The sequence below is a fragment of the Lampris incognitus genome, chromosome 8 (assembly GCF_029633865.1).
Source record: "Lampris incognitus isolate fLamInc1 chromosome 8, fLamInc1.hap2, whole genome shotgun sequence".
NCBI classification, from domain to species: Eukaryota; Metazoa; Chordata; class Actinopteri; order Lampriformes; family Lampridae; genus Lampris; species Lampris incognitus.
In genome coordinates, this window is record NC_079218.1 from 17,422,008 (window position 1) to 17,435,524 (window position 13,517).

At 43.5% G+C, this 13,517-nt stretch overlaps 1 protein-coding gene across 2 annotated transcripts in view; it reads right to left on the reverse strand.

The window, feature by feature from the left end:
* Positions 1-12,379, reverse strand: part of LOC130116283 (spectrin beta chain, non-erythrocytic 1) — a 53,598-nt gene extending 41,219 nt beyond the window's left edge. The window contains exons 1-2 of one of the 2 annotated variants that reach the window (XM_056284203.1): positions 12,223-12,379; positions 3,176-3,283 (exon numbers count right to left, since the gene is read on the reverse strand). In XM_056284203.1, the coding sequence (XP_056140178.1) occupies positions 3,176-3,283; positions 12,223-12,379 (265 nt within the window). The remainder of the gene's footprint in view (positions 1-3,175; positions 3,284-12,222) is intronic. The other variant, XM_056284204.1, reaches the window with a different exon arrangement.
* Between the last annotated feature and the right edge of the window lie 1,138 nt (positions 12,380-13,517).

A 13,517-nucleotide genomic window follows, 5' to 3' on the forward strand; every position in this document is an offset into this window, starting at 1 on the left:
GTCTATTCCGTTGCCTACCAACACGGGGATCGCTGGTTCGAATCCCTGTGTTACCTCTGGTTTGGTCAGGCGTCCCTACAGACACAATTGGCCGTGTCTGCAGGTGGGAAGCTGGATGTGGGCATGTGTCCGGGTAGCTGCACTAGCACCTCCTCTGGTCGGTCGGGCGCCTGTTTGGGGGGAGGGGGAACTGGGGGGAATAGCGTGATCCTCCCACGCGCTACGTCCCCCTGGTGAAACTCCTCACTGTCAGGTGAAAAGAAGCGGCTGGCGACTCTATGTGTATCAGAGGAGGTATGTGGTAGTCTGCAGCCCTCCCCGGATCGGCAGAGGGGGTGGAGCAGCGACTGGGACGGCGCAGAAGAGTGGGGTAATTGGCCTGGTACAATTGGGGAGAATCAAGGGGGGAAAAATCCCCCCCCCCCAAAAAAAAGATCTGGTACAATTCCTGCTATTGGGAAACAACCATATAAATTGGCCTCCAATTTGTAAAAGATAAATAAATACTAAAAACAGTACTTTAGAAATTCTGTTCACTAGCAATACAGACATGGAGAATTTCTTTCTCCAACGACGAAACCATGTCAGTGCTCCTTGCCTCGACTGCTTTTCTTGATCATGGTTATACAGTTACTACAGTTGATGGATTATCCTTTACAGTGGCTCCCAAACCTGGTCACCCCCACACAAAAGCCAGATTAAATAACTGGATACCTGTCAGGATTTGAAAAAACAAAACAAAAAAAAACAGCAGTACTATGAGACCCCCACCAGATTCTTTACATGGTGGACATGCTTTACCGTCGAGACTAATGAAGTGGTATAAATCTATACTTTGTTGTTTTTGCAGGACCATGGGGACCTGAAGTCCATACATTTCTACTTACAGAGCTTAATTTTTGCTTTTTTTCCCCACCCACAAATCATTCATTACAGAGCTAATTCCCTTTTTTTTTTTTTTACTTGTCTGACTTGTCAAATGTCTCGTCAAGAGCAATTTAGTTAATACGTTACTTTTCATACAGTGGGTCACAACTTCATCGGCGAGGTGAAATTGCATGGAAGGAAAAAAAAACAGTTAAGAAGATCTGCTCTTGCATAAACGGTTTGTGGAACAATGACACAGCAAGGTTTCAAATACATGCAAAACATGGATGTCTTGTGCACGTGACATAATTCTGTGGAACCATATGGGTGAAGCAATCGGCAGGATAATGACACCTAAGTGTTTATGTTTTAATACGGAGCTTTGTCATTCCGGCAGACATCATGACTTCAGAGCATAGGAGGAAGGTGAGAGGGACAGCAGGAATGAGCCTCAAGGGTAGTCAGACTGGAATTGCAAGTCGGTGTTGCCAAAATATATGTGTGTGTGCACGCGCATGTGTGAAGTAATGGAGAAACCTCCAGACAGATCATACCTATGCATAGAGCCACAAAAACAAGTAAAGTACGGTTCATGTGTCACAGACACTTTAGTAGCCCCGCATAAACAGGTTCCATCAGTACTGTACATGATAGAGGGCAGATTCTAACTTTCAACGCCCGTTCATCTCAAATGCCTGCTGCAGGGAGGTAGGCCAATTTCAATGAGTAAACCCTCACCTGAGCATTATTTGGGAAGCTCTAGGTTATGTTGCTTGACAGGGGAAAAGAGAGAGGTTTAGCTATATACCCCAGCTAGTGAAAGAAGAGGGTGTGTCTCTCAAAAGAGAGTCAAATTGAACATAGCCTGTTCATATCACGGACATAATCTCATACCTAGGCCCTATCTCAGGTCAAGAGCCTTCAGACTGGCGTAGTGGCTGGAGATGTATGTGCGTTTATCTGTACACACGCAAACCTCGTGCAAACTCATGCGTGCACACATGCACATACCATAGGTCATGGACAAGTGGAGGAGTCTGGGAGACAACACCCAAGAGATATGTTTACATGACGCAAAAGATTAATCTCCCCGTTATAGGTGAGATTACTTCTTCTGGGAGGTACACTGAAATACTGTAAGAGCACTGGGGGAATGTCAAATATGTCAAGAGTGCAGACTTTGCCCACAGGTAAACTCTGAAGAAGCTCTTCATTCAAAACAGCAGCCAAGAGCCACAGAGGAAGCAGAAACGGGTAAAAAAAACAACAACAACATGATCTTGATATGCCTGACTGACTCAAAAGCCTCCTCCACAAACTTCAGCACACATACTAGTGCAGCCACCTACCCTTGTGCCCTGTGACTCAGAGGTCTGCACCTCAAAGGAACACGCTACACTTAATGTGACCTATGTTCCATGTAGTTTGAGGTTAAACAAACTTTCATACACTTACAACCTACATGAGGTAAAGAACCATGGCAGGGATTCTGAGTTTTCCCCCCCCTTTTCTTCCTTCTATTTTTAACTGTTTAAATTGGAATTCCATTACAGATAAAGAGTTAGAGCTTAGGGGATAACGGGATTTCCCTGAATGAACCACTCAATACTTACTCAACCATTTCCAGGGCAGTTCTCACAATTACTCTACACCGAGTCTAATTTTTCCTTTTCAGATAGGGTGTCGTTCACATGCATCCTAATACCTCAGTGCCAACAATTGTCATCTGTGATTTCTGTGTCCAGGACTTCTCGGGCTTTAGCCGTGGACACAGACCTGCATTGTAATAGGATAAGAGAGGACAGGTGGCCCAGTGATCAGGTGCCGTGCTGCCCTGCCTGCTTTAGAGCTGTGCTGACGCTTACTGTGTGTCCACAGTGGTTGCTTCCCTCGTTGCCCTGTATACTTGACTCTGAAGCTAGAATAGCAAAAAGATTCTCTCTCTGCAGCAGGGACACACAGGTGATCACCGAGACCAAAACCAAAAAGAGTCTGGATAACTTTTTGGACAGTCACGCTCTCTCCAAACAGCTTCAGCATTCCCATTAGAATGTACAGTTCAATCTTTTTGTGCTAAAGCTCCTGTAACTTGTGCACTCTAATCGATATTTAACATGTGTATCCATCTCCAAAAGCAAGAAACCAGTGGGAAAAAATAACTAAAATATACTACCCTGCGACCTCAGCAATTGCATCTATCCAAAAACACTGAGTAGACCGTCATAGTCCATAGGATCAGGATACTTAAATGGAGTGAAATTTCCTTTTCACCTCCTCAACCGGGACAGCTTCAGTGAGGGTCTCTTACCTTGCAGCTGTTTGAACCTTCCTTCCAGGATGTTGGCGTATTGAACCTGATTAACAAATGCTGCTGGAGACAAACAGGGCTCTCTGTCCCTCTGGTCCCACTCCATGGCTTCTGTTTCCGTACCACTCTCTATCACTCTTGGATATTCCTTTCAGATACAGTTTAGCCAGGAGCTCTCCAGCATAGCCCAGAAAAGGCGGGCTTTCCTACTGATAAGGTAACCAAAGGCTCCACGACAGGGCTTCCCAGAATGCAAAGATCTCAGTAAATCCCAAATGTCCCGGGTTGTCCTCCGCCTCCAGATCTCTTCAGCTGGAACAAACGGACAAGGCACGACACAGAATAGGAAATTGTATCCTCCTTTTGTTTTCTTTACCTCTCTCCTACCTTCTCCACTGAGAGAAAACTAGTAGGAGCCAGGGTGGCGGTGGGGACTTCTTCTCATGGAATCATTTACAACAAAACTGAAGGACAAAATGTTCCAGTATTTCACCTCCCTCGCATGGCTGGGCCTCTGAACAAAGTAAAAGTTTAAGGACACTTCCTCCAGACTCTAGCAAGAGCACACTGGCACTGCCTTCCCTCCTAACATTGAGCACACAACCAGGAACCCACACGGTTGTTTGAGTGAAGCAGAGCAGTGAACTGGCTGTGGTCGAATGGCTGTGTAAACAAAGCCTGCTGCCCTCTGAGAGCTTGGTCATTTGCATAAGGTGTGTTTGAGGGAGGGGCAGGAGCGGGAACATGGCGGAAGGTTGATGGGGGGTGTGTGTGTGTGCGGGGTGGTGTTAAGAGGTAGACTAAACCATTCTTAGAGTTGTATGCACAGTGTAGCAGGAGGTGGATTATGTAGCTCCACCTTAATTCCAGGCACACCATGGGCTGTGGCTGACCAGGGAACGACATCACAAGCACCTACATAAGATTGTGCCGTCTTATCTTGTCTCTCCCTCTAGCTTGCTCTCTCTCTTTCTCTCACAAAGACATGTATATCCGAGCCCTGTCTTCCCTCCTTCAAGTTCAACACCAAAAAGCTTGATTGGGCGTTGAAACAGGAAGGAAGTTGCTGAGAATGAGTAAGAACAGCAACAAGTTCTTTCCTGCCCACACAAGATTTGAAAGCAGCATGTATGTGTGTGTGTGTGTGTGTGTGTGTGTGTGTGTGTGTGTGTGTGTGCACGCGCGCATGTGTGTGTGCGCCCTTCTTATCAGTGTAATACAATTAAATGACCACAAAGTGCTAGCACACACAGTTGGTATTGATTTGTAACTGAGCCAAAAGTAAAAAGTAACCATATGACGCTCCTTGTTAAATCAATTATCACAATGCTGGCTTTGTTTATATTTCTATTCACTAGATTTTCTCTTAATCTTGAAATTAAGGTTGTTTTTTATATGGGATTGTTTGCTAACATTTGAACAAAATGGATCTGTATTTTTAGCTACATTTGGATCTGAAGGTTCTATATTTAATGTTTCCCCCTAATCGGGAAACAAAAAGAAAAAAACCCACATAATAACAACAGTGGTTATAGCTGCTTGCACAAGCAGCAGAGAATCAGGGCTGAAATAAGTGTGTGTATGATTCTCACTGTCGTGCTCACAAGTAAAACACAAACAAAAAGTACTGCCGTTCTATCTGGCTTGTCTGTCAGGTCTGTTATGTCAGCTTCAGTATTATGTAAAGAAAAATGTCAGTCCAATGTCCTTGGTTGAGCTGATCTTACTCCTGTTTCAAAACAATTTGTTCTTCCTTCTGCCTGCTAACCGACACCCCAAAAGCAGGGGTGTAAAAACCAGGTCCAAAAAGTATAAGTCCAAATTGTGTATTTGCTCCACCCATGCACAACACCAGCAGATCCTAGTCAACGCCACTCGTCAACTAAGTAGGGGAAATTAGTTATTTGAAATCAACTGGTTTAGTAACATGGGTGGAGCAAATACATGGTTTGGACTTTTACTTTCTGGACCTGGATTTTACATCTCTGCCCAAAAGCCATCATTAAATAACTATAGGCAGAATTACTAATGTACTATATGGCCATGTGCAAGCTCTATGCAAGGTTGTAGAGGTTGCAGACTCTCCAACCAGAGGATGCCTTCTGGTCTTGCCAGAGGCAGTGTTAAACAGCTCTGTTAGTTTTTTGATCTGCGTTTGTTCTCATGGGCAGGGAGCATCTGGATGGATCTCATTAGAAGACCCAAGTGCCCAGGGCGCACACTGACCCATGTCTTTATGAGGAGGCAGGGATCTAATGAGACCCAAAGAATAAACCTCTCGCTGGGAGGGAAGAGGCTCAGCTACAGTCAAAGGCGGCGGTAAAAGGAGAGGACAGCAAAGCAGTGCAAGACCATCAACCATCCCAGTTAACGTGAAGGCCGACTGTGACATTGGGTTTTGCGAGCATGTTTACGCAGGTATGTGCATCTTTTGGACTGTGTGCGTGCATGTATTGCTTAAGAAGTGTGTACACATGCATACACTATGGTAAGGAAGTTTTGTTTCAAGAGGCCGTAAGTTGTTTTGCGGGACGAATAAATAATAAGACATGATAAACAACTGAAAGGACATGCGGCAGGGGCTTGTGTATGGAACATAGTGGAATGACAAGATAAAAGTCTGGTGTCATAAATGGACAAGACATGAGATGAGACAGGAGGAAGAGATATGGGACAGCTGTATTAGAATGTACAGCAACAGTAAACTTTAAGCATCCCAAAACTCCTCCACACAGACCAAGAGAGGAGGCCAGAATTTCACAAACACCGGACTGGCAGCACACATCTGATCTTGGAAGGGAGCGGTGAAGCAGGTGGGGCTGCCGTCTCCTGAGTGAGCAAGGATCAGAATATTCTTCCCTGTACCTCAGCAGACTGTTTATACCGAGCGGCTTAAGATGAATGATTATTTGACACACATCAAGGTGAGGACAGCTGAGCTCAGAAGCACCATCTGTCCTCCTTAGGCAGTGAGGATATGATCCCCTGCAGACACCACTCCCAAAGAACAGCTGATAGAGCAAGCTTATCATTGTCATCATTGTATTTCTGTGCCTCAACTCCACAAAACATAAACCCAAAAAAGGCCTTCATTGCGATAACATAATGACGCCTTTCCCAACGACTTTGCTTTGTCAGTTACATAAAGTACATTGCATGATTTATCTATGTGTATATGTTGTCCAAATAAATATGTGACTCATTAATTCATGACTCAAATGAACAGAGCCTTCTTGCACATAATCACATTCTCATCTCTTGTTGCTTGTTTATGCTATCTGAATCCATACACTTTGGGTTTATATTAAAGGAAGGGGGGAACATGTACTACTCAGAATGAAAAAGAACCCTAACTGATGTAATTGTTTTCAATAATAGGTGCGCATGTAGTGCTCCAAGTAGACCTATAGGCGTTGCTATTATAAAAGAAATGCTTCAAAAATCCCGAGTCAACTTTGCCAGCATAACCGAGAAAAAGAAAACCGTACTACCGAAGAGGACAAGAGGTAACGGAATGATTTGTTTATGCAAATGAGTTCAGGACAGAGCAGACTTGCCCCTGTGAAACGAGAAGCAACCTCTTCTGTCCTTTTGAGGAGGACATTATTTTAACTGACTCAAACCTTCAGGGGGAACAGAGATGTGAGGCAAAAAGTGCAACATTCATATTTCAAGAGAAAGAAGTAGCGTTTCTAAAAGAGAGGGGTGGAGGGCAGCTGTGCATAAAAATGTAGGTCTTGACATTTGTGGATGTGGGGTAAAAGGAGGTGGGCGGGAGCCAGGCTTAGGATGTGTGTGTGTATGTGTGTGTGTGGGTGTGTGTGGTGGTGGGGGGGGGGTCGACTGCTACAACATGTCAAAGAATGTGCTCATCAAGCCCATGCATGTCAAACAGAGATGGTATCACCGGCATTCACCAGGGAGACTCCCACAAACACAGAGACAAGCACTGCCGTCAGCTTGTAAAAGTCAGTTCAGTAAGCTATAATCTGTAACATAATGATGTCACTTTATCTTACCAGGTGACAAACAATACTGCAGCTTTGTTATTTCCTCATCAGTAGAGCGCAGCCAAAACCTACAGGGCTTGCACTTCTTCCATGACGATGATGATGATGCCAACTTCTCAGAAAATACTTTGGCTACACTGTGCTCAAAGTGTCTTAGAGTCTGTGGTTTTGATTGTGTGTGTGAGTGAATGCGTATGAGTTTAAGGGAGCGTTTTAAGAGACAGAACAACAGCCTATGCTGGCCAGCCTGTTGATGCCCTCTGCTGGCCCTCCGTGATACTGCAACTTGTTATGACGACAAATCGGAAACATCTCAAGAGATGAGGCCAGAAAAGGACTTTTGGAAGCTTTCGAGTCTTCATTAAGCCTACCTTGTTGGCAGCATCCTATTGGACAGGGTGGCTAAAGGGATCATGTACAGTCAACTTTGGCAATACCAACACGCATCAGCTAAACAACCTGTGAGAATGTCGGACACACAAGGACAAGCTAGAGGTCTTTGTCTGACCACAATGTTTAAAGCCTTGTTTGAAAAAATGCTTTCGTTTCCTGCTGTAGTGAAGAGATGAATTATGACCCACAACATTTTTGACCAAAATATGGCCTGAACAATGAGCAAATAAAGCAGAAGCTGCTTGGACAACGTTTCAATTATGCAACTGCAATTAGGCAAGTAAACTACACAGAGAGATTTAAAATTTGTTTCCTTTTTTTTGGCGGGGGGGGGGGGGGGGTTCAAAGCTTTCACCCATTTGCTCTTCTGTTCCCATCGTTCAACTAAAAAGGAAAGCGGTAGTATTTTTCAAAGCAACAAAGGGGCCCTGAAACTCCACCTCCATTTCACCCGGCTCCTTCACTGATTATTGCAGCATGGTGAATTGAATAACCGGCTCCATGGCTTTGCCCTCCTTCTCAAAGTATTTCTGTCTTGCCCTAAAAAGGGAGAACTCTGTCTTTTGGGACAGAAAAGAATTAAGCTTGTGCTTTAGTATTCTCAGCCTAATTAGATGTTCCGATACATTTCTTTTCCAAGTTTGTCTCTATAGGACTGATCTGTTTCGCAAGTTTCTGTTGTTTGGTCATATTTTCCTTCTTAAAGCTGTTGTATGGTTGAAAGGAGAATTAGCTGACCTACTAAGAAGCTTTGAAAGCCAACCTGGCTGCCCCTAGTAGTAGTCTCGTGTCTAGGAAGCAAACATATTACCAGATATTCATTAACCATTCACCTGTCATCCATCCAGACTGAGTAATAAAATGTCATCGCAGTACTGCCCTGCACACTGACAGAGGCCCCCAGCTGAAGCAGCAAGACTGAGACACTGCTTCATAAAATTTTTTTAAAAAATCGGTATGTGTAAGCATTATATTTTTTGGCATGTTGTGTAAGTGCTAAAATTCTGCCAATGCAAATGACATGCAGAATCTCTCTCTTTCTCATAGATACATACATATTTATACATACAAATGGGCGACAAACAAAGAGGAAAAACCAACATAAAGTTCCATCCCTCCAGTAGAGTTCAGACACTTGCAGAATCTTTGACAAGGACCATTGAAGCAGTTCTGGAGGCTGGTGGTGGCCCAAGCACCACTTCTCGAAAACACCCTGTGCCAGAAACTGGTCCAACCCAAGGATCAGGTCCCCCAGCACAAACAGAGCAATATAGTGTATGCTGTTAAGTGCTGGGAAGATTGCCATGAATTATACATTGGGGAAACCAAACAGATGCTGGCGAAGAGGATGGCACAACACAGAAGAGTTATTTCGTCAGGTCAGGACTCTGCGGTCTACACCCATCTACAGGCCAGTGGGTATTCTTTCAAGGATGAGGATGTGCACATCCTTGATAGGGAGGAATGCTGGTTGAATGGGGAGACAAAGAGGCCATCTATGTGAAGAAAGAACAACCATCCCTGAACTGAGGGGGGAGCCTAAGAGTACATCTGTCACCATCTTACAATGCTGTGATTGCAACTATTCCCCAGTTCTCTGTGAATAGTACGTGGCCATTTTAACTTTAATTAATGGTCATGGCAATTTGCATAATGAAGCCGATCGCTGGTTTTGGTTGTGACACAACTGTGCCGGTTTTGGTCGTTATGCCACTGTGCTGTTTATAAGGGTTGGGATACCTGTAGTCAACTGAGACCAAAGAGGTCACTTAGATGAGTGATGAAATGTTTCTCCCACTAAATGTTGGGTCCAGATAAACTGATTCAACTTTCTAGGGGACATCCTTGCTCGCTCGAGCCTCATTTTAAAGTGCAGTCAATTAGTAAGATGTATTTCACATCTGTAAGTTATTACTGTCAATTATTCTACCAAATTATGTTGGGGATACAAAATTTGAAGTGCACTTGAAGACACACAATAAATCATCCCATATTCCAACTGCACTTTTCTTTCATTTTCATCCCACTTTGTTGTGAAGCACAACAGGTTTTAAAAAGTGCTGAGTAAATAAGCATTATGATAATGATGATGATATGGATTGTCTGAAAGCCTTCAGACCCCTGACCTGATTGCATTTAAATAATCTATTGTGGGTAAATAGTTCCACATTATTACAAGGGCATGGACATGCAGCAAATGCATGCCGTGCCAGATAGAGACAAATGAGGGAAATTAACTGAGTCAATTAGGAGCGCCAGGCTCCCCGACTGTTTGCCTTTGCTCATTTTTTGCTCAAAATACACAGCAAAAGTTGAAACTCACTCTTAAAACTCATTATGTGGAAAAATGTAAATGTCTGAATACTACGAGTTTGTAATTCTCAACCCGAACCCTGTCAGGCTCGACCCGATCACGTCAGTTCAGATTATTTAATCATTCCAGTGGGTTTGAGAGGGTGGACCTCTGCGCTGTGGTGGATAAATTAACTTGAACCTGAAGTTGAACTTGAATGTGCAAGCGGGTGGGGGTTCTTCCACAGTTGTGGGTATGACTGTGTGTCAGAAATTACAGACGAGGTTAAGAAAATAATAATAACAATAAAAATATAAAAACTAAACTAAATCCAGAGGAGGTTTTGGTGCCGAGTCAACAGTTGACTAGGCGGTCCTTCCATGTGGTCTGGGACACACGTGTTTTTACACTTCAAATGCAATACGGACAAATGCGTCCCAGGCTACCTCAGAATGTGACCTGAGTGGTCAGATCTTTGCTTGAATGTTGGAAAATGTTACAGAAAGAGCAGCTCTTGAATCCCGACACCACAACTTCAACTGAGCATGAAAGACAAGCCAGCATTGTAGTAAAAGCCTTCAGATTTGCAGCAACTTGCAACTAACATAAATGCTGCATCTTCCTTTAGAACACAAAATATGATTCTCATTAACTTCTATTTTAAATAACTTGTTATTTAACTTAATTATGCTATAATACTAACGGCAATGGGTTTGATGGTGCCCAATTGGATTTGAGCTTTGTTAAGCAGACTTGTTTCCATACATAGCCATCTGATGTGAATTAAGCTATTGCCTGACTGTTACTCCACCTTCAAGTATTATGGTGTTCTTATTTTATCTTTTTCATCATTCAAATTTTTTCCAAATTATCCCTCTATTACAGAAAACATTTTGATAATACCATTATGTCCCTTTCATTTAGCATTGCTTTGTGCCTATGTTATGAAAAATCCAGTGGTGGTAAATGCAGTTTTTAAAAATATATTATGGATTACATCAGGTCAAAGATGGGGAACCCTAAACCACCAGTTAGGTGACCCTGTTTAACCTCACAGATCCCTGGCTCTATTTTCTATTTTCTTGGCACGCGGAAAATATTTGAATAATTAATTTAAAAAGTATTAGAGTACTTTAGGAAAGAAGCAATCACACACTTGAAATCCCTCCGAGATGCACTGTTATTCAGAGGAAGCATTTGTCTTTGCCAGATGGGTGAGTGAGTTTGTCATACGAAAACAAAATGGTGGCCATGCACACAGTGCATTATGCTGAAAACATATTTCCTTGTCATGTTATTGAAAACTAACCGGGATACTTAATACAGGCTTAAATTTAGCCAGATTTTCCATGGTAGGAAATGTCCTCTGGTAAATGACATATTAAAATCCCAAATGCATTCAATTAAACAGGGACCTGTAAGGCTGCAATCTCATTATCAACCGGGCAATCCAGCATCATCATAACTTGCTACAACTGCAGATGTATTCTGCTCATTAATTAAACAATGGCTTTTACAAATTATTATTATCATTATTTTTTTCCCCGTTTTTCTCCCTGATTGTACTTGGCCAATTACCCCGCTCTTTCGAGCTATCCTGGTTGCTGCTCCACCTCCTCTGCCGATCCGGGGAGGGCTGCAGACTACCACATGCCTCCTCCGATACATGTGGAGTCACCAGCTGCTTCTTTTCACCTGACAGTGAGGAGTTTCACCAGGGAGACATAGCACATGGGAGGATCATGCTATTCCCCCATCCCCCGAACAGACGCCCTGACCGACCACAGGAGGCGCTAGTGCAGCGACCAGGAAACATACCCACATCCGGCTTCCCATCCGCAGACATGGCCAATTGTGTCTGTAGGGGTGCCCGACCAAGCCGGAGGTAACACGGAGATTTGTGATCCCTGTGTTGGTAGGCAACGGAATAGAACGCTACACTACCCAGATGCCTGGCCTTTACAAATTATACTGACACTAGATCACTTCTGTTGTTGTTTAGCTAATAAAGACAATGGGCTACTGAGTTTGCACACTCACAAACAGGTGAGCAGCACAAAAAAAAAGGTGTAAATTTCATACTTTTGTGCAAGGTCTGATGCAGGTACTTAGCTATTTGGAGGAGCAGCTAGTGCCATGAAGCTCTACATTGACCAGCAAACTGGGGGTATAACACAAGCACTGAGCATTCAGTCTCTTGCCTGCAAGAGACTGAATGCAAACCTACAATGTGATCATCTCAAAAGCTCTGGTGTGAAATTCAGATTAGCTATGACTATAACAATTGTGTTCTCATTTTTCTGTCTAGCTCACAGTCACACAGGTGCACAGGGACGGGGCCTGGTTTGTACCTGCCAGAGCTTTGATGCGGGATCGCTCAAAGAGGCGTGCTGAACTGTTCTCATTGTCCCAGTCGGTCTCTGCTGCAAGGTCCCAGCGGTTGTTGATGTCATTGTACTGCTGCTGGATCTCCAAGCTGTCAAAGTCGGTAGGCGAGATGGTGCTCATGGTGCCCGGGCTATGGGAAGAAACATCCAACCTAAAAACCAGACACAAAGAGACAACAGTGCCCACGGTCAGAGGACAGAGGAAAGAAACAGGACATTACATAATGCTAAGAATTTTACAACGGGCTAATTTCGTCAGCTCAGGACTTAATTATCTATCCATCTATTTACATCACGGGCAACGTTTTTTTCAGAGTAAAATACTTCAAGGTCTTTCTCATCAGCTGTGCTCTGGTTTGATAGGATCCGGCCCATGCAAATACTCGCCTGGCACATCATAACTGCATTGGTGTGTGAAAATGAGATGATACATTTGCAACGATAAGTCTAGAAACTGCCGTGAAGCTGTTTACTTATCTGACCGCTAATTTGAATCTAACTGACTGCTCATGTAAGCTGCAAGAGCCATGTACCATAATCTCATTTTGTCTCACATGTAAACACAGCCACATGGCAAATGATATGAGCACCAACCTGTATAACCAATGAAGGGCAAACTGCCTGTATGACAAATGAAGGGCAAACCGCCTTATATCCAACAATAGGTCACAACTCCAATAAGCAAGCAAAAACAAAAAATGCATACGTATGTGCACAAATAAACACACACACAATGCATGATCCAACTCCGATGCCAGTTCTTTTCTGCAATGTATGCAAAAGACCACCTGGCCAGATGCAATTGCTGTTTCTCATCACTCTAATTTCCAAGACAAACTGCTAAATATCTGTGATTAATTTTGGCACACTATGGCTCTAGCTAGTTAGCGTTAAAAGTAATAGTTAACCTTAACAACCGCAAAAGGCATTTAAGGACAAATGTTCAGACAACTTGAATATGTGAGGTTCAGTATGCCAATCAACTAACACTAAAAATGTTAACGTATCCATTAAAAAAAAAGTTATAAGAACAAACAAACAAGGGAGGTGACTATAGATGTGCAGTGAATTGGGGTCACACGCCTCGGTCACCAATCACGCAACCATTCCAGCCAAGGCAGGACTGTCGCATGGGGGGGGGGGGAGTGCGAGGCCCTGTGCGAACTTGACATACGAGGCCCTGTTCATTGACATGCATGCGCATGAATCATGGTAACACCCAGCTATTCTAGTTCTAATGATTGTGTAATCTTGGTTCA